Genomic DNA, 21,833 nt, shown 5'->3' on the forward strand with positions numbered 1-21,833 from the left:
TTAACTGAGCGCCAAATCCACAGAAACAAATGCGCTTATATCCAAGACACTTAGAGCAATCTATGTGCAACAATGTTGACAAGCAGTAATCAATTGTTACAAAAAGAGCTCAAAGACCATACGGTCCACAGTCACTCTTTTGATTACTCCAATTTAGCATAAACTTAGCCTATAAGAGAGTCCAAAGGGGTTGTACCCACAGTCAGTCTCCAATTGCACAAATAATGTTATTAAAACAACATATGTACGTTATTATTTCTCCGTGGAAGGAAGCAGAACGGGCTCACGATTGAAAAGAAAAAAAGCCTTTGCACCTAAGTAATCCAGCAATTCAATGCTTCAGGGTGCAGCGTCCACAAATTGAAGAGTTTTGTTTCACAGGGAGCCCCGTTCCAGATGGAATGGTGTATGCTTTGCTGATACGGAATGGCTCAAAAGAGATAGCTTGTAACCTCATAGTAACATTGTATGAACAGTGCGCATTTCAGGCTGCTTCTAATGCGCTACCACGTCTAATGCGTTGTGCGAAACCATTTTGTAAAGTTGGCCACCCTACCTCCCAGAGAACGTATCCTTTTAACAGGCTCAGCAAGCACACCATTTCCAATGGGTAGGGTGACCAGAAGTCCTGGTTATCCCGAGACTGTCCCGGAATTGGGTGATCTGCCCCATTTCTCAAGATTGTTTTTCCATTGTAAAATGCAGTGGTCCGGTTTTTGGTCATAGGCAGTGCCGGCCTTAGTGGCAGCAGCACCCCGGGAAGAAAAAGAACAATTCGGCGCCCCCCCCCCCTTGTCAGTTGGGGGGGGAGGCACCAAATGTTTCTTTTTGTGGTGGGAGAAATGTCATTTTAAAATTAAATGTGTTCACGGGAGCCAGTGCATTTAACAATAGGGTGCTGCAGCACCCCATTACGATGATTATCGCCCCCCTCCTGCATCGGAGCAGGGTGGTAATTATCTCAATAGGGTGCCAGCACCCTATTGTTGTTAAATGCACTCGCTCCCGCATTTAATTTTAAAATGACACTTCTCCAACCACGCCAGCTCGGGGTAGCCCTTGAAAGGCTCCCCTGAGCTGGTGCCCTGGGGGGCTAAGGGCGCCTTTGGGGACTATGGCGCCCCGGCCGGTCGCCCGGCTCGCCCTGCCCCAATTCCGTCCCTGGTCAAAGGTCTTCATAGCTGGCAGGCAGGAATGCACAATCTCAATCAGAACAAATGCTGCATTTTACGAATTAAGATAGTGGTAGTTTGTGATAAATGAATTATAATATGCGTTTATTCCACCAGTAACACTTAAACCTCCTTCTCCTCCAACTGCTACTGAAGTGTAAGCCTTGAAATCCACTTTCAAGAATTAGTCAGTCCTACTTTTATCTTAGTTGCCTTGTCCCAGTTTCTTATTTTTAAATCTGGTCACCCTACCAATGGGAGGGGACTATGGTAACAGATTACAATGCATAGAACATGTGTCCCTTGAATTCATAAATGTCGCACCTGTGATAGCCATTAACTCCTCCCACCCTAAACTCCGCCTATCTAGGACCCTCTGTCAATCTTGCCTATGGGGTTCTTTGCGCAAATCTTCCACTGCTTATAGGTGCTGCGAGACGTGTACGCCGAAGGACTCAGAAATATCAAGGTTTTTGATTTTCAGAACGTGATACAGTTAGAGGGGCGTGAATAAAGCGTTACAGAACAGCGCGCACCACAGACTGCTTTACTAACATGTTCTGCTCTGCGAAACCGTTTTGTTAACGTGGTCAGTGCAGTCTTTGAGCTCCTGCACAGTTGGAAATTGGGAAACACGCAGAATTGTAGAATCTTCTCCCTTCCACCCACTCATCCAAGCAGTTAATGAGGACTGTTAGTGAAGAGCATACACAGTACGTTGGGAACGTGACGTGTAAGTGACGTGGGGAGGACACGCTTCTAGGGCCCTCCCTCTAATGTGAACAGATCACTACTGGATAGTGTTTTCAAATGGAACTCTGCGCATGTGTGTCTCAGCGTAGTCTGTCTGGGCTCTGGAGTTACTCGCTTTCAGTATTTGTGTGTTGTGATGCACAGTGCAGCGCTGGGCTAGTGATCGTGTCTTTTGTGTGGCAAGAACACCATGTCGGAACGGGAGGAGCGGCGCTTTGTTGAGCTCCCCCGGGAGTCGGTGAAGCTCATGGCAGAGAGTGTTGGGGTTGAGTTGACAGATGAAGTCACTGCAATGTTGGCAGAGGATGTCTGTTACCGTCTGAGGGAGGCAACGCAGGTAAGCATCCTGCCTTGGAAGGGGAGGGGGATACTCCGTAGTTAGACGATTTCTCCGCCTCGTGAGTTTGAGGGGGGCTGTCTTATACGACCACCTCTAACCTTCTCTCTTGGGGAGTAATAGAACGTGTGTGTGTGTGTGTGTGTCTGAGCTTTGTATAGCGGTATCTTGCCATAGTAGTTCCGTTTTACTTGTCTCTGACACCTCGTAAATGCTCTTTGTGAAGCCACAGCTGTCAAACAAGATGTCCCATAACAATCCACAAACTTTCCTGAGTTGTCAGACAGACAATTTGGCATCATGAGGGGAGATCGCCTCATACCTCTCATGTGCTTATGGTCAAAAGTCATGGCGTTGGCTCATGAAGGTGAATTGGATAGAAATACTGATGGCTGGGCATGTTAGCTGTAGTGGAGGACCTGGCGTGGAATTGGCAACAGTGTGAAACGAGCAACAAAACCAAGAGGTTATCCACAGCACCCACCCGTACAGCCAGTCAAAGTCCCCAGCATGGTATGATGGAAAGTAGCCCTGGACATAGTGGGCACATTTTAAAATCCTGGGGCCTGCAAAAGTTTACATCTTAGTTCTGTATTCCGCACCCAAGGGATGCTGTGTGGTAGTCGGTGGCGTTTTTACCATCAAGGTCATCAAATTCCTCACTGCAGCCTTGGATCGAAAAGGCATTACTGAGGAAATAATATTGGACAATCGCATTCTGTCAAGTCATAAAGTCTCAGGCATTTTCGCAGAGCAATATAGAGCAGAACTCGATCACCACCACACCTAGGTCTGTTCTTAGAATCCCAGCCAACCTACACACAGATCTATATGTTTCCTACCTGGGAGTAGAATGGTGTAGGAACTGGAGTAGCGGTGTACCGGCCTGAACGGCACAAGGATGCAAAAAAAAGAAAAGAAACAACACAGTGGGCCTCCCGGGTGGCACAAGGGCACACTCTAGAAGCTAGTGGAGAGAGAAACGTAGGAGAGCCAGTGTAGTCTTATAAGGAACTATGCCAACAATCCAAAGAATGTTTTGGGGTTCCTTCCTTTGCAAGTACCCTGGCGTGAGCAGAAGGTCAAGTACTGGGGACTGAAGGCAGGTTAGGTAGAAGTGGTGTCACACCCAGGTAGTAAATACAGAGTACGACGGGCCAGAAGATAAGGCAAATGTAGGTCAGTTCAAGTATAAGGTCAGGGGTACAGTTCAAGCAGTAATGGTATTCGTTGTGTACATGGGAAAGGAGGAACTCCAGGGTCAGTCTCAGATACTGGTGGGTTTGCCTCCAGTTGCCGTTCAATAGGTTTAACAATAGACTCAATACCTCCCTCGCTAGCCCACTCCTCACCTGAGGTTTCGGATATGTCCTCCTCAGTGTCTTCTGACAATATGTCCTTTCTTATCTCTCTCCAAGTTGCAAGGGCATCCTTCTTTCCTTTTCTCTCTCTGTAGGATCGGGCTCTCCCGGAGGCCACTTTGCCTACTTAGCAATATGACCAGCATCGGGGAGCCCACCCCTGGCCAGGGACAAGCAGATGCAGAAAAACCTTGGTGATGGAACTGGAGTGGGTGAAGTCTGAAGAAGTCCTGGATTTGTCTTCCATTGTTTGTCTCCAGGTGAACAGATACACCAAGTCCCAGCATGCACCAGAAGGACAGGTTCTTGAACTGAAAACTCAACAGGGAGTAGGATAGGTATCGCACACACTACGGGAAGTGTGTACCCATGTATCACAATCCTGAAGACTTTGTGGAATGTCAGGACAGAGCGGAAACCAGGAACAGCCTGCGAGTGTGTCAGAGAGCGGAAGGATGAATCCGCTCACCATGCGGAATGGGGAGCAAAGCTGGAATAAGGCCACGTGAAAACACGGAACGAAAGAAGTAGGTACCGCTCGAGACGTGGTGAAAAAGATCAGCGGAAGAGAGTTCTGCTAAGAACACAGAATAGTGCGTGCTGGAGGAGAACTTAAGCATAGAAACACTTAGTAGTTCACAAGAGGACAGAACTGAATACTGTTCGGTCACACAGCGTACAGGGCAACACGGAAAGTGAGTTGCAACTCGCTGATCCTTGACACAGGTGGGAGGAAATAGTCCAACTGAGCCGCCATGGTGAGAAAGACTAGACCGTTACTCCCAGATACGTGGATAACGTGATGTAACGGTTAATTAATTCTCCAACAATCCCAAACCCTCCAGGGTCCCAGTTGGACAGCAAGATTCGGTACATGATATGATAATTTATTCATATACCGCCTATACACAATGTGTTTCAAAGCGCTACAAGGCAAGGGAGGGAACAAGGGAAAGTACAATGACATTCTTGCAGGCCATGAACAGTAAGGATGTGAAATATCGTATTCGGCCTGACGACATTTCAGATATTGCAAGTGCTAAGACATAGATAAGGAAGGGAGGGGGAGAGTGAGAAGGACATTGAAACAGACAGGCAACTACCGTACTAGGCCTTATTACATTTCTGGTATAGCCGGAGAAAAACAAAATGTGAGGGAGAGGGGTGCAGAAAGGGAGGGGAGGAACAAAACAAGCGATTATCATACTAGGCCTGATGACATTTGAGATAGTGCTGGAGGGGGTTGGGGGGAGCAAATAAGTGGAGGAGACGGACGAGGTTGCTATCATACTAGGTGAAGTGATTTTAGAGCTTGTTGGGACTGTGGGTCTTGCGCTAGTGTGTTCGTTTGTTTTCCTCTTTGCGTTGCCTGCCGCCTGTTGGTGGATCTCAAGGGGACAAAGCTCCTAATGCCCCAGTGTTTGCAAATGTTGTTCTGGGTGACTGAGATCCAATAATTTGTAATTAGGCGCTGGACAGTGGTTCCTTGGTATCCAATGAGTGTCAATTTCCACACACGTTAGGTGTTTGCAACACTTGTTGATTTATTGTTTCTCTAGTAATTTAAACATGGGTTGTCACTCTTGTGACAAACATATATTCTTTTCTCAATCTTTACTTGTGGTACAGAGTATGTGATATACTTCTCTTACATTAGTGCCGACACGTGTTTCAACCTTTGGGGTCTTTCTCAAGGCAATTGTAGGGTTAGCGTGTTCCCGGATGGTTGAAAGTGATTCTTATATAGTCAGCAATGGTAGAGGGTGGTACCTCCAGCCCTCGTTGAGGGTCTGTGTAGTCTCTCGGTCTCGCAGTGATCTACTTCAGTAAGCGACACTACTGAAGCAGATCACACCCTCTGCCATTGCTGACTATATGAGAATCACTTTCAACCATCCGGGAACACGCTAACCCATGTTTAAATTACTGGAGAAACAATAAATCAACAAGTGTTGCAAACACCTGGCGTGTGTGGAAATTGACACTCATTGGATACCAAGGAACCACTGTCCAGTGCCTAATTATAAATTATTGGATCTCAGTCACCCAGAACAACGCTATCATACTAGGTCCAGTGACCATTCTGTTTGAGTAAGTGCATAGAAGAAAGTGAGGGGAGGAGATAGGAGAAGGGAGAGGAGGAGAGAACAGAGAGTAAGCAGTCAAAAAGAGTGGAGAAGCTAGAGGGGAGAGTGAATACAATTGCAGTACTCGGTAGTAACACATAATGTTGCAAGCCAGTATACAAGATGAAGATGGGAACAGCATGATTCAGGGCCACCATGAGTACAAGATGCAAAGGAAGGCCAGCATGAGAGTTGAGAAAGAGTCACGCACCGTGAATGAATGAAGTCCATAAAAGTCAAATCCAGCATTGCCCACATGTTCTGACTTGAGTGTCGTGTAGACCGTTGAAACCTCTGTCCTCAAGTGACGCACAGGGGAACTAAAAGAAACCCGCTGTGCGACCTTTGGGGCCACAGGTGGGAGATGTTACTTCCCGGATTCACGGAACCTCTGGAACACCAATGCTGCTGTCAAAAAGAACGATGTTAAGTACAAGGCAGTTACAGTATATAATCACAATAACCAAAGAATCTGAATAGCCTTACCTATCCGGTGTTTGGAAAACCCAGGAAACCTAGGAGGGAGGTTCGAGACTCAGATGAGGCGGTCCCTAGAACATGAGGACCGCAGACAAGTGTGGATGCAGGATAAACCACCTGTAAGACTGAAGGCGTGACTTGAATCCCAAAAAGGGAAATGGCGTAGAAGTTCAACAAGGTACCAAGGGATGATCCAAAGGCAAGTCGGGGTCGTGTCCGAATTCCGCAACAGGTAAACAGTTCCAAGCAAAGGTACAAAGGGGTAATCCGAAGGAGTCCAAGAGAGAGTTCCAAGATCAAGGTAAACCAGAAAAGCAAACCAAAACGTAACGCCAAACAGGGTCTGAAGACAGCTGAGAAGCAATGAGTGTTCCGTGTCTCAAGCCTTATATACTGTGCGTTTCGGGGTCATGTGACGTCCACCAAGGTCACGTGAGGAACGCCAGTCTGGATCACGTGATCAGCGTGGAGATGTAACGCCGCCCCTTCTGCTGTATGTTCTCCATGGCAACTGCCAGTGCATGAAGGGTTGCAATCGAGCCCGTACACCATACCTGGTACGGAGCTTTCGGTCCTTTGGGTAAACCGAATCACATGAGCCTCGAACCCTGAAGGGAGGTGTTAGGGAAATGTGAGCAGTATTCTGGTGTGCAGTGGGTCGGTGTGCAGAGGCTTGCCTAACATAGCCCCCCCCCAACGGCCCATGACCCCGTGGGCAGGACGGGTGATCCGTATGGAAGCGAGCCACCAACCGAGGAGCGTCAAGATCCAAAGCGGAAACCCAAGAACGCTCCTCCGGTCCATAACCCTTCCAATCCACTAAATAATGGAGCCTACCCCTAAACGAGCGGGAACCCAAAATGGTCGACACTTCAAAAACATCAGGAGAGGCCAGGGACACCGGAGCTACAGGGGCCCGGAGGCAGGAAGAATCGGGACAAGGCTTGAGGAGAGAGACATGAAAAACAGGATGGATACGCCAAGAACTCGGGAGAACCAGACGAAAAGCTACTGGATTCACAACCTGAGAGATCACATATGGGCCAACGAAACGAGGCAGAAGTTTCCGGCAACTCACCAGGCGAAGGTGACGTGAAGATAACCAGACCCTAGAACCCACCACCAGGGGAGGAGCAGCCAGGCGCTTGCCGTCAACACGAGCCTTCATAGAAGCCTTTGCTTCAGTAAGATGGACCACAGTACTAGCATGAACAGCAGACAGATCCCTAAGACAAGCCGTGGCCGCAGGATTCAAAGAGACGGAAGCATCAGGGACAGGCAAGACCTTGGGGTGTTGCCCATAGAGGGCGTAGAAAAGAGAAAAACCTGTAGCAGAATGAGCCGCGTTATTGTATGCGAACTCAGCAAGCCGTAAAGCGCTCAACCAGGAGGCCTGTTGCTGCAATATAAGACACCGAAGATACTGCTCCATAGATTGATTCGTCCTTTCGGTCTGCCCATCAGTCTCAGGATGATAGGCCGAAGAATACCTGGTATCGATGCCAATTAATTTAGTCAATGATCTCCAAAAACGAGAGGTGAATTGTGACCCTCGATCGGATACAATGACCGAAGGGAGTCCAAATAACACAAACACATGTTTAAAAAACAAGTCTGCCAAGACTGGGGCCGAAGGGATACCCTTACAAGGAACAAAACGAGCCATTTTTGTGAACGTGTCCACCACCACCCAGATGGTGTCAAAACCTTGTATCTTGGGGAGATCGGTCACGAAATCCATTGTCAGTGTATGCCAAGGTCTTGGAGGTACCGGAAGCGGGAGCAGCAGCCCAACTGGTCGTCCTCTTCGATGTTTAGCCTGAGCACAAACAGCGCATGAATTGACATCGCATTCCACATCGCGCTTCATAGAGGGCCACCAGCGCTTTAGGAGATCCAAAGTGCGCTCTTGACCGGGATGGGGATTAAAGGGAGCATCATGAGACCACTCAAGGGCCAAGTTACGAGTGTCAGGCGTGGGAAGAAACAGACGTTCATGCACGAAAGGCAACCCATTAGAATAAACGGGGTCCCAATCCCGCAGTTGGTCGGAATGATTGCTTGTCCAAGCTCGTACAGAATCTAACAATGACAAAGAGGGAGTGCAGAGACAAATCACATGACCCTTTCCTAGAACAGTGTCAGGGAAGGTTGGCAATTCGATCCCACCCGGAGAACGTGACAAGGCGTCCGCTTTTCCATGTGAGTTTCCAGGACGATGCATAATGTGGAAATCAAAAGCGGAAAAGAAAAGATGCCACCAAACCTGACTGCTATTGATGCACTTTAAGGAGGCCAGATCCTGTAGATTTCGATGATCTGAGTATACAGTGATTGGATGCTTAGCCCCCAGAAGATGATGGCGCCAGACACGAAAGGCGTCCATGACAGCCAGGAGTTCCTTCTCCGTTACAGTATAATGGGTCTCAGTATTGGAAAACGTACGGGAGTGGTATGCCACTGGGTGCAATTTGCCTGTTGTAGGACATGTCTGAGACAATACCGCACCAAGAGCAAAAGAAGAGGCATCCGCCTCAACTATGAACGGAAGATCGGGATTGGGGTGCTGGAGCACCGGTGCGGTAGTGAAAGCGGTTTTCAAAGCCTCAAAAGATTCTTGATGTTCCTTCTGCCATCGATAGGGTACCTGAGGGCTGGTCAGGGCCGTGATTGGGGCTACAATTGTGGAAAAGGAGGAAATAAAGCGTCTATAAAAGTTGGCGAAGCCCAAAAAGGCCTGTAAGGACTTGCGTGTTTGAGGAACTGGCCAATCTAGGACTGCTTTAACCTTGGATTTGTTCATGGATAATGCCCCAGGGGTAATGTGGAAGCCCAGAAACTCAACAGACGTTTTATGGAACTGACATTTCTCGGGTTTGGCAAATAGGGAATGTTCCCTCAGACGGGATAATACTTCCCGGACATGCTTTACATGGTCATCAAGATTCCGTGAAAAGATCAAGATGTCGTCCAAATAAACAACCATGTAAACGTCCAGAATGTCCCTGAATATGTCATTCATAAAACGCTGGAATGTTGCTGGGGCGTTGCATAGACCGAAGGGCATGACTATGTATTCATACAAGCCGTAACAGGTACAAAAGGCAGTTTTCCACTCATCGCCTTCGCGAACGCGCACTAGGTTGTATGCCCCGCGAAGATCCAGCTTGGTGAAAACAGAAGAGGTGTGATTAACTGGATTGGATATCTATCCTTTTTCGTGATAGCGTTAAGACGCCGATAATCCACACAAGGACGTAAGTCCCCCTCTTTCTTAGGAACACAAAATATGGGACTTGGAGCTGGTGAAGTAGAGGGGCAGATATGTCCTAGTCGTAGGGCGTTCTGTACATACTGTTTCAATGCTTGTTCTTCCGAGGGAGACAAAGAATAAATCCTGCCCGAAGGAATGGTGGAATTAGGGATTAATTCAATAGGGCAGTCATATGGTCTGTGTGGAGGAAGTACCTCGGAAGAACCACGATCGAAAACTGATTCGAATGCTTTATACTCAGATGGAATCCCTGACACCACCCCCCCCAACGGTATGGGAATTCACAACCTCTGATCCATCATCATTCAGTGTGAGTTGAGCTAGAGCTCCCAAGGCCCAAGAAGGAGTATCGGTTGCTTGATGGGTTGGGAGACAATAGTTCTGACAAATCTCAGACTCGAAGAGCACCGTGCCTGATTGCCAATTAATCAAAGGATTGTGTTCACGTAACCATGGTATTCCTAATATGATACCGAATTGAGGTGTGGTGATCAAGTCAAAACTTAACGTCTCTGTGTGAATGTCTTGTATGGTCAACAATAGAGGTGCAGTTTGGTGTCTAACAGGACCAGAGACTAGTGCAGTGCCATCTACGGCCTGAACAGGTTCAGGTCGAGTTTTTACCACTAAAGGTAGATTGAGGGAATGGGCTAATGCAATGTCTATGTAGTTCCCAGTGGCACCTGAGTCAATGATGATCGTGACTGCATGAGAAATACCTGTAGAGGGACAAAGAGTGGCCTGTACAAAGATGGGCTGGACACGAGAAAAGGCAAGAGGGGTACCCGGAGATGAAGACTGAACACTCGACCTGGTCTCCGGATCTAAGGTCGAGCTGTCCGAAAAACCTGACTCTTCTTGGGACGTCGAGGACATTCCTAAACATAATGTCCCGTGGTGCCACAATAAAAGCATGCATTGTCCACCCTTCTACGTTCTCTCTCAGATGTTGTGATAGGGCTACGTAAACCTCCTACTTGCATAGGTTCTTCAGTACTGGAAGCAGGGGTACTGACAACTGTAGGGTGGGAAGAAACCCCCAACTCAGCTCTGCGCTCTGATCGCCGTGCATCCACCTGCAGGGCAAGATCCACTAGTTCCTGATACTGAGTGGGCATGGAAGGAATCACTGCTAAGGCATCTTTCATTGCGTTATTCAACCCCCTATAAAATATAACTGCCCGCTTGCTTTCTGGCCATGATGTCTCGGCGACCAACTGATTGAACCGGGTGATGTAATCTATCAAAGTCCCTCTGCCCTGGGTTAGTTCTAACAACTCCAAATCCCTAGACTGAGCCTTGTGTCTGGTATCAAAGACCCGAGACATCTCTAGAACTAACAAATCAAAATCATAGAGAACCGGGCTATTGTTCTCCAATAAAGGGTTAGCCCAAGCGGCAGCTGTCCCGGCCAGATGGGAAAGGGCAAAAGCGGCTTTGGCGGTGGCATTAGGAAATGCCAGAGGTCTGCACAAGAAATGTAACTTGCACTGATTGATGAAAGTCCTGAACTTCTTGGGATCATCTTGATAACGTTCAGGAGCAGCCAAAGGGGAAGGGGTTGGGAGGACCACCGGAGCTGGAGTTGGGGTACTTGCCAACGGGGGCGGTGTGGTTGAAGTGCTAGCCTCCCCGAATTCAGGGTCTGCAGGGAGAGAATGCTGAACACTCTGTATGGAATCTAACCTCTGGTGAATCACCGTATTAGGGGCGGCCATATCTGCCCTTAATACTGTAATCTCCTGAACTAAAGCAGCTATGGGTTCTTCCGTGGACCCCTGCATTGTCTAACACGACTATATGGCTTCTCAGTCTGTTCTGACTTGAGTGTCGTGTCGACCGTTGAAACCTCCGTCCTCAAGTGACGCACAGGGGAACTAAAAGAAACCCGCTGTGCGACCTTTGGGGCTACAGGTGGGAGATGTTACTTCCCGAATCCACGGAACCTCTGGAACACCAATGCTGCTGTCAAAAAGAACGAGGTTAAGTACAAGGCAGTTACAGTATATAATCACAATAACCAAAGAATCTGAATAGCCTTACCTGTCCGGTGTTTGGAAAACCCAGGAAACCTAGGAGGGAGGTTCGAGACTCAGATTAGGCGGTCCCTAGAACATGAGGACCGCAGACAAGTGTGGATGCAGGATAAACCACCTGTAAGACTGAAGGCGTGACTTGAATCCCAAAAAGGGAAATGGCGTAGAAGTTCAACAAGGTACCAAGGGATGATCCAAAGGCAAGTCAGGGTCGTGTCCGAATTCCGCAACAGGTAAATAGTTCCAAGCAAAGGTACAAAGGGGTAATCCGAAGGAGTCCAAGAGAGAGTTCCAAGATCAAGGTAAACCAGAAAAGCAAACCAAAACGTAACGCCAAACAGGGTCTGAAGACAGCTGAGAAGCAATGAGTGTTCCGTGTCTCAAGCCTTATATACTGTGCGTTTCGGGGTCATGTGACGTCCACCAAGGTCACGTGAGGAACGCCAGTCTGGATCACGTGATCGGCGTGGAGATGTAACGCCGCCCCTTCTGCTGTATGTTCTCCATGGCAACTGTCAGTGCAGGAAGGGTTGCAATCGAGCCCGTACACCATACCTGGTACGGAGCTTTCGGTCCTTTGGGTAAACCGAATCACATGAGCTTCGAACCCTGAAGGGAGGTGTTGGGGAAATGTGAGCAGTATTCTGGTGTGCAGTGGGTCGGTGTGCAGAGGCTCGCCTAACACCACAAGACGGTGATGGTGAAACCAGAATGTATCAGGACAGACTCCTGCAGAAGTTGGCTGGAGGGGGCGAGGGGGAGCAGGGTAGAAGAATCAAGCAAACAGGCAGCGCCTGTGTGCGAGAAGGGGGGGCACAAGGGAACATCATGGGGGGGGGACTAGAGGGGGTGGGGATGGCCTGTGGGGACAGAGGGAGTAACACATGTTGGTGCATGCTTACCTGCTGTCTGAGCAGGGGTTCGGGCCCTGGGTTCTCCTGTCCAAACAGGAATTTCCCTTTTCTTTGTCTGCCCTTGACTTTGGACGCCCAGGCGAGAGACGCCCTTGTTCTAAGAGTTAAGAGCAGGAAGGAAGAGGCAAGGCCAAGAAGGTGGGCGGGGTTTAGGACAGGCGACCTAGCCCCAATTGCACCAGCTCCCCATATGCCCCATGTATAGCAGAAGGAAAGTTTGTCACGGAAAAGTTGAGAAACAAACTGGACCAGGCAACGCACAAACGTCGAGGAGTAGGAAGTTCCATATGCCATAGCGAGAGTAGTAGAGCAAGTGGCGTCATGAAGCAAGCAGGGTCGGTACATGAGAATAAGCAGGATAAACAGAACAGCAACGCACGACTCACCGGTAAGATTGTCGAGCATCGGCTACGTCCCTCACTATGCAAGTAATACTTGAGGCCTTCTGGCATTGTGGGACTGCGTCATGCTATGTGCCACCACCGTGCACTAGGCGCCTGGGACTCTGGGGAACGTAGTCCCAGACAGCATGGTAATCTCTAAACATGGCCATATCGGTGGTGCAGGGATGTCAGAGCCTAGCAGTGGTGATGGCCTCGAAATCAGACGCATACAATTTCTTTCCCAAGAGAAGCAGAGGTTTCTCAAAGACCACAACATCAATCATCACCGACCCGCCCTGTACCATCCAGCAGGAAATGGTCTAGTTGAGCGTATTAATCACTTCATGAAAGAATGCATGCTTCTGCCCATAGTTGGTTCCTTACCATTGAGGGAGATAATAAAAATAAAACAAAGCTCTAAGCACTGACGAGGCCCAACCAGGCCGAAACACGTGTCTGGGGTTGCTGTTGGTACTCTTGTTCAGAAGAGAAGTGCCAGGCATTTCGGTGCTAAACTGCCCTTGGGCAGGACAAAGACTGATATGTAGTGGACATTTCTCTTGTGAGCTAAAGACTCTGCTTGAGACTCTAACCCGGGATATAGACCGGTAGTAGAGACTTTTTTTTTGCATATTATCCCTCTGTTCCGCACTTTCCGCTCTCCCCCTTCCATGCACTTTTTTTCCCCCTTTACCATGCACTTGCGTTCTCAATGTCACTGGGCCTAGTAAGATTGTTGTTTTGTTCTCCCCTATTTTCCCTCACTTGCCTTGTTGCGCTCTGAAACACTTGTGTACGAGCGCAATACAAATAAAATATCATATCATATATTAAGTAGCTTTGGGTTTTCAAACTAAGTTACGAGGGTAATCCAGACGTGGAACCCTTGCTCACTGTTCTTAGAGAGGCACAGCTCCACCTCACTGACTAGGCCCAACCAGGCCGAAACATGTGTCCTTGAAGACCTTCCATTGTCCTTTCTTCTGCTCCTGAGAAGTGTCCTACACGCAGCCGCATGCCTGATCAAGGGTCTACGCACATACGACGTCTTCACAGGCTCCCACTGCATGCACAAATCACCTTTAAGTCTTGCTGCATCATCTATATGGCAGTTACTCTCAAGTCACCCAGCTACCTCGCAGAGAAACTCAGCATCTCTGGCAGACAACGCACCACCACCAGAAACCAGGACACGTGCAGACTTGAATTCCACCACTGCAAAAAGGAAAGGACCAGAAAACCTAAGCCTTCTCTACCTGCATCCCAAGACTATGGAACCTCCTCCCTGTCAACATCAGACTTGCCCCACGCTTCTACAATTCAGAAAATAACTCGAGACCCACCTCTTCAAGAAGTCTCTCCTCAACATCTAGGCCATCGCATCACCCTTTGTGCCACCTGACTCGCTAGACTCCACCCTCCGCTCTCCCCTCTCTTCCCCGCCACTCGCTACAGATTTACCCCTCCTCTGTGCCCCTCTGTATCCTACCCCCCTCTGTATATCTGTTCTGTTACCCCTGAAAAGCGCTCCGTTATGCATCTGTAATGTTGTATACCTCCTATAAAGCGCTCTGTTATGTATCTGTGCTGTTGTATCCCTCTGTAAAGCACTCCGTTGCTTCTCGGAGCTAGGTCCGCGTGCAATAAATACCATAATAAAAAAATAATAATAATAATACCATAATAAGAAGAAGGATGCAGACTCTGATCATTCATTTAACTGAATAATTTATTTTAAAAAAAGATAAGTGTATGGGGGTTGTTCCGAGTTTGCCAGTAAGCCAATGGTAGTACAGTAGCTTACCGGCAAACTCGGCTTACTGTTTCCACCATCCACTATCCTGGTATTACCTGGATATTACGGGTGGCGGAGTAACAGTAAGTTCCACTTCCCATGGAGTCCCATAAGACTCCATTAAATGGAAACCACTGAATCACCAGCACCGTGGTCGATGGTGCCAGTGATTCAGTGTATTCTATGCTGGTAGGGGCCAGAACTAACAGCAGGCAAGGCCTGCCAGTAGTTCACTGCCCCTACTGGCAGACTCGGATTATGCCGGTGTCCTGGCACTTTATTTCCGTACCGGCATACTTGTAATGACCCCCTATAATCTCCCTATGCTATGAGTTGCCCCTACCTAAAAAACTAATTAAGGTGCTCGTTAAGTCATCAGTGAAAGTATAAAGTAATCAGTCCACTGTCCAACCTGACCTTGGCTGACCCTAACACTAACCTAGTAACTAAGGCCAGGAGAATGACTCCCTTTTCCCGGTATGTTCACTTCTTGTAAAATTCAGCTCCATAGGATATTTTCAAATTAGTCTTTGGTGACTGCTATACATGTCAATGTTAGCGGGTCTTGTACTGTGCACTGTCCCCACTTGCATGGTCTCTTGGTACTATGGTAGATTTGCAGTGGGAGGGGCTTGGGGATTTGTTAGTGGGGTTGAGAGGGAAAAGAGCAAGAGCGCTTTGATGTACTGTTGGCAGCTTCAGTTCGAATAAACCGGTCACTGAGCATTGGTGTGTTTTCGGTCAGCAGCCGTCATGTGATGTTGAGGTCTGGTTGTGTATGGTTTGGTTTCATGTTGGGTGTTGTAAAGTGCATGCGGTTTGAGGTGCGGTAGAGGTATGGTTGTGTTTAGCTCTGAGTTTGAGGGCGAGTATCCAGAAGGGTGAGTTTTTAGTATGGTTAATTAGTAGCAATACTTTTCCTAGCCCCAACAATCCATCTCAGGGAGCAGAGCCCAACACAATACAGATGTTACACCATGCCTATCTCGGGGTGCCGCAGGGAGCATAAGGCTAGCCAATACAGTTAGACCAGATGAAGAATATGGCTAATCTACACAAACAGTCTAAGTGCAAATACGGGTAATTTACACAATGAGGATCATGCAAGATGAGGCTAATCTATACAAGTAGGCTAAATGCAGGTAGGCATATGGTATTAGTTAGTGGTGGGGTTTTACTGGAGTACAGTAATGACTGTACTCCCTGCCCACAACACACTTAACTTATCAGTCGCTGTAGGTAGTCTGCGTCCGTCGTTCCAGGCAACCATGGAGTGGAGCTGCTTATGCGGGAGCTGCCCTTTGCCTCTTGCGCCTAGCCAATGGCTGCACTGTTTGGGTGGGAGTGGGGATGGGGGAGTTCATGGGGTAGGGACAGAAGGGGGTGGGGAAGGAGGCAAAGGGAGATTTGGCAGAGAAAAAAATCAATAAATATGGGTGGCAGGCGGGGAGGAAAGTTAAACGAGCGGTATATAAAGAAGTACAGGTGGGGATGAAAGTAAATCGGATGGGAAGTAAATAAGTATGGGTGGTGGGTGGGAGGTGAATAGTTAATATGGGCGGGAAGTAAAGAAATTAATAGATGCAGGCGGGTGGAGGTCACTTACCGCAGTGCAGGATAAAGGGGACGGGATCTGAGGCAGTACCTGTGGGGATTGATGATTGGTAGCAGCAATATGTAAGGTATGCTGGAGTTGGTCTCACTCTTGCTCCCAGTTAGTTGATGCTTCCTAGGTTAAGGAGGGTGTTAGTACTGGAAGTATGGTACAATATGTTTCTGTTTTTTGCCTTTATTGGTCGCAAGCCATCAGGAATCGAGGGGTTTGTGTCGGGTGTGTAGGACTCATTGATTGTATGTTACCTTTTGGATTGCTCATATATAGGGAGGAGGGTGTCTGGCGCATTGAGTGGGTGTTGCTCTTGGGTATTTTGGGGCAGTGGGATATGCATTCTTTTTCTGCTGGGTTAAGGGTATGACGAAGCAGTTCCATTTTTACAGTAACCATTATGGGTAGCCTCGGTAAACGTACAGGGTCTTAGGTCTCTGCATAAGAGAATATAGCTCATAAAACCTGAAAGAACAAAAAGTCCAGATAGGCTTAAAAGAAACCCATCTGTTGTTAGTGGACTCCCGTCAGCTAACTCTAGACATTATCCTTCTCATTACCTTTCCTCAGCAAATTACAAAAAGAGAGGGATGGATATTCTGATTGGGGCCGGCTTTATTTTTATTCTGATATGACAAAGAGGGTACCTAATAGATAGTAAAGGGGACTTCCCAGACTAATGAGATATATCCAACATGGATCAAAATTAGTACTTTAGAACCTTTTGACTATTCAGACTGCTGCGAAAGCTCCCATAGTGCTATTGGGGGATTTCAACATTATATTGGATAATGAATATAGAGTGCAAGAGGCGACGGATGCAGCCATAATCAAGCCGCTCGGGACTGGCTGCAGGCCTTTAGGGATATGGGGCTGAGGGTTTATTTATTTATTTATTTATTTATTTTTGGAGGTATGTGCAAGACTTGTAATCCCTCATTGACTATATCGTAGATGAGAAGGCATTATGATGACAGAATCACCAATGCCACCAACACACAAAAAACGTTTAACATCATTAAAGAGATCAGAAACCCACCAGGCTGCGATAACACCCCAAACCCCTCAGAGAAACTATGCAATATATGGCAGACCACTTAAAAAAATATCAATGACATCCGAGAAACCATACAAAAGAGACCAACCAACCACAACATATAACCAAACGAACCTAACACAGAACCACATCACCAACTCAAAAATTATCCTGAAATAGCAGAGGCATTCGCAATGCTGGTAAAACTCAGCAAGAAAGCTGGATCACCCATGGATCCTTGTCCCCCGGACATCTATAAATCAATCCTCGTACAAGGAACGCCAGCAGAATATTACAGAAACCTTCTAAATCTATCATTAGCAACAGGGTCCGTACCAAAGATCTTCAAAACAGCATATATCAAGCCACTTCTAAAAAACACCAGTGGTGACGTAGAAGACCTCTCCAACTACATGCCGATCTCAAACATTCCCTACCCGGCAAAACTCCTAGAAACCTACATTTATAAACTTACCCAAGAACAGAAAAATAGAAAAACACCACCTGCTAAGACCAAACTCAAGTTGGCTTCAGACCAGCAAGAGGAACCGAAACTGCACTACTATCCATCTGGGACGACCTAAAAACGAACACAGATTCGAACACAACCTCAGTCCTTATTCTGCTAGACCTCTCTGTAGCCTTTGACGCAGTTAGCCATGACACCCTGACCAAAAGACTGGAAGACATAGGCATAACAGACACAGCACTACTCTGGACTAAATCATTCCTAGCAGACAGAACATAAATCGTATGGATTAAACCCTTCAAATCCACTCCAAGAGTTAACGACTGTGGCGTGCCACAAGGATCCTCACTTTCGCCATTATACTTCAACATCTACCAGACTCCGGTCATCAAAATCTTCAAAAAATACAACATTACTTGCTACAACTACGCTGATGACACTCAAATCATCTACAAAATCAAAGACACCGAAACAGATCATTCAGCTATAATCGACTGTCTGAAAGAAGTCCTCAACTGGATGAATGCCAACAACCTGAAAATCAACCCAAGAAAGACAGAAATCATGATCATATCCAAAGACCAAGAGAACGAAACCGCCATCCCGTGGCCAACGGAAATGGGAACCACACCGACGCCATATAAGGTAGTAAAAAATCTGGGAGTCCTGATGGACAACACCCTAACCTTAGAACCACAAATAAATGCAACAGTGAAGAAATGTTTTTTCCGCCTCCGCGTGGCAATAAGAATCCTACCTTTCCTCTCCTTTACGCACAAAACACTCACTATCGTCGCCCTCATCATGTCAAAAATCGACTATGCAAACATCCTCTACCTCGGAATACCCAAATACCTCCTGGAGAAACTTCAACGGATCCAAAATGCAGCAGCCAGAATACTTCTCAAACTATCCAGAAGAGACCACATCACTCCTGCACTAAAACACTACACTGGCTCCCAGTAAAACATCGCATTACCTTCAAAACTATGTGCATAACGCACATGGCAATCAGTGGACAAGTAGCAGAATTCCTACAAAAGAAAATAACAATCTACAATCCAACGAGGCCCCTCCGATCCAGTAACAAAATCTGCCTTGAACTAACACCTTTCCTTAAAAAAAAAATTGGAGGCACCTCCTTCTACCACTTAGCTGCAAAAAACTGTAACCACATCCCAAAAGAAATAAGAAACACAGAAGATCACCAAAAATTCGGGAAATTACTAAAAACCTGACTCTTCAACACCATAGACCCCAACTGAAAACCGAAACAGAGAAAAAGGATGACTAAACTGAAAAAGACACTGATAGCCCCAGAACTGACAGGGAAGCTCCCGCAGCATAGCGATGGGTGACACCAGATAGAACGAAACACAGTTGCCTCCCAGAAAACTGAGTCAACTACCCCAGCCAATCCATCGTTCCACCCCCACCCCCCCCCCCCCCCATTAACAGCTACCAGGCACCAAAGTGTTAATTCAATTGTGGAGATATGGGCATCCACCGCACTAGCTGAATGGTGGACATTGGCAGGCACACTGACCACAGGAGTATGAAGGGAGGAAAGGTGGGGTTGAGAGGGAGGCAGCTGGAAATGAGGGGCCAGATGTGAAAGGGACCGTTCTACGTTATTTCGCCAACCTATTTTTCAACGTGGGACTTTTCATCGTCAGAATTTTCATCGCCAAAAACCCTGTTTTTTTGGTTTTTTTTTATTTCTTATCCCCCCAGATCCCACCCTTACTATTATAATCACACCCCAACCCCTACAAAACACCCCCCAAAATAAAAAATGGGTTTTTGGCGATGAAAGTTCTGACGATGAAAAGTCCCACGTTGAAAAATAGGTCGGCGAAATGCGTGTATACCGCAAGCACAGCACCTCAATTCAAGACGGAGATGCCAACTAATCTTTACACTAACGATTTCCCCCTCTGCACACACCTCTCAAACTCCGAACCAAACACAACCACAAATCTTCAGCACAATAAACCGCACAAACTTCACTACATTGCAACAATAAAACAAAAACACACATAGACTTGCACAACAGCACACGACTACCGGCTGCAAAAACCCCAGGCCCAGCCAACGGACCCACCGGGCTGAGGCCGCCAACAGCACATCACGGCTCTCTTGCTCTTTCCCTGCTTCCAACTACTAACTCACCCTCCCTCCCTCTTTCAGAGTGGCCAGTGCGCCAGGGGACCACTCCGGTGGTGATAGTGCGCGGTACGAATGTCCTTTTACATTAACATTAACATGAGAGATCATTGTAGATGAGACACTAGTAACATCATCGGGAGACCCTAACATTGGTCCAGTTTTAAATGCAGACCACGCTGTTTATCGCACAATAGATTGCACAGATGAAATTAGAATACACATTTGGAAACCAGCACCTCATCTCCTGCAAGATTGTGTTTGTGTAGAGCTTTTAGAGCAGGAAATTCATTATTTTCAGACTAAGAACGTAATTGGCATTTCCCCTCTAGTGCTGTGGGATGCCCTAAGGCCACAATCGGGGGGGGGGGGGGGGGGGGTCATTTATAGAGAAATCCGTGAGGCTTAGGAGACCTAGAGAATGAGAAGCTACTATACAAAATCAAGGGTCTAGTGGTCCCATAAAGTCAATGGATCCCGTAAACCTCAGTTCACAAGAAAACAATTTAACGGTATCGGGTAATATTATCACCATATATATGGTCGCCGTATATAATATTGCCAGGAAAAGGTTGTGGCAATATTATATGGGTGACCATATATATGGGGACAGGGACAGCAAAAAACCAAAAAGGGTTTGAGGGTTGCGGGGGTGTCCCCCGCATGTTCCATGCAATAATGACCCCACAAAAAACGGCCATTTTTCAGCGACATTTTTGCAATGGCGATATTTTTGAGGGGAGATTATTACATGGAACCAATTTAACACTCTGTAGGTGAACCAGGCCGAATTTGTCATCTGAAGTCTAACAAAATAATTCTATGAATTTGTGAATAAACCCTCAACGCTCCTGCCATTCCAGCTGAAAGCTCACAGGAGAGCAAATAGAAATGCATTGATAAGAGATGGGAATGGGACCCTCATTTTTGAGAAGGACAAAATCGAAAAATTCCGGTGCTCCAATGAAGCCCTTTACACAAGTGAACTATGAGAGATTACGGCCTCAGACTATATGGATAACATGTCTCTACATCAACTCTCCTCAGATGAAAGGGAAGGACTATATTTGCCAATCTCTATAGAAGGAGGTTATTCAGACAATTAAAGCTCAGAAGCTGGGGAAATCCCCAGGGCCCATATCTCTCATATAAAAAGCTCCAGCGCTCACTGCTACAACCTTCAACAATTCTATTTAATGCAATCTTGTGGGAGGGCTTAGTGACTGCATCTATGGATGAGGCTATTCTCTCAGTCCCATCTAATCAGGGGAAGGACCCGGAGTTGTGCGCCACCTGTAGACCAATAGTGCTTCTAAATATGTGTACGAAGCTGTAGGCAGCTGTGCTGGCAAGGAGATTAGAGCCAATATTACCAAAGCTGGTACAAGAAGATCAATGTGATTTTGTCATGAGATGTCAAGCTGCAGATAACGTTTATAAGATAGTGGACTTGGTTAATAGTGTGCATAAACCATCTTGGCCTCCCTCCAACTCTGTCTCCCTTGATGCTGAAGAGGAATTTGATCAGGTGGGGTTTGGCAAAGTCATGAATGATGCTATTATGGCTGCCCGATGGCTCAACTTGGGGCGAATGGTATTCATCGGAGCCTTTTTTACTCTTAAGGGAGACCAGACAAGGGGCACTTTCTCTCCACGGCTGTTTGCCCTGATAGTTGAGCTGTTGGCGCAGCAAATTAGGGACTGTCCAGAGATTGCTGGAATCCAGTATGGAGGTGAACGAATAGAGGATCTATTTGTTGGTGGATGAGTCCATGCTGTCCCTAACCGAGCCAGAGAGCGCCCTTTAAGCATTGTACAGTATCCTCTCTGACTTTAAAAGTTTTGGGCTTCAAAGATTTATCAAAATGCTAAATGTCAACTTGTCTACACAATGTTGTAAGTCTTTGAGGGGGATCGCATTGCTG

General features: G+C 47.1%; 1 protein-coding gene across 1 annotated transcript in view; it reads left to right on the plus strand.

The window, feature by feature from the left end:
- Nucleotides 1-1,963: 1,963 nt before the first annotated feature.
- Nucleotides 1,964-21,833, plus strand: part of TAF6L (TATA-box binding protein associated factor 6 like) — a 482,594-nt gene continuing 462,724 nt past the window's right edge. Inside the window, exon 1 of the mRNA XM_069645168.1 lies at nucleotides 1,964-2,262. Coding sequence (XP_069501269.1) covers nucleotides 2,116-2,262 — 147 coding nt within the window. The 5' untranslated portion in view covers nucleotides 1,964-2,115. The remainder of the gene's footprint in view (nucleotides 2,263-21,833) is intronic.

Source organism: Ambystoma mexicanum, chromosome 2p (genome assembly GCF_040938575.1).
Source record: "Ambystoma mexicanum isolate Mex_15411 chromosome 2p, UKY_AmexF1_1, whole genome shotgun sequence".
In the NCBI taxonomy this organism is placed as follows: domain Eukaryota; kingdom Metazoa; phylum Chordata; class Amphibia; order Caudata; family Ambystomatidae; genus Ambystoma; species Ambystoma mexicanum.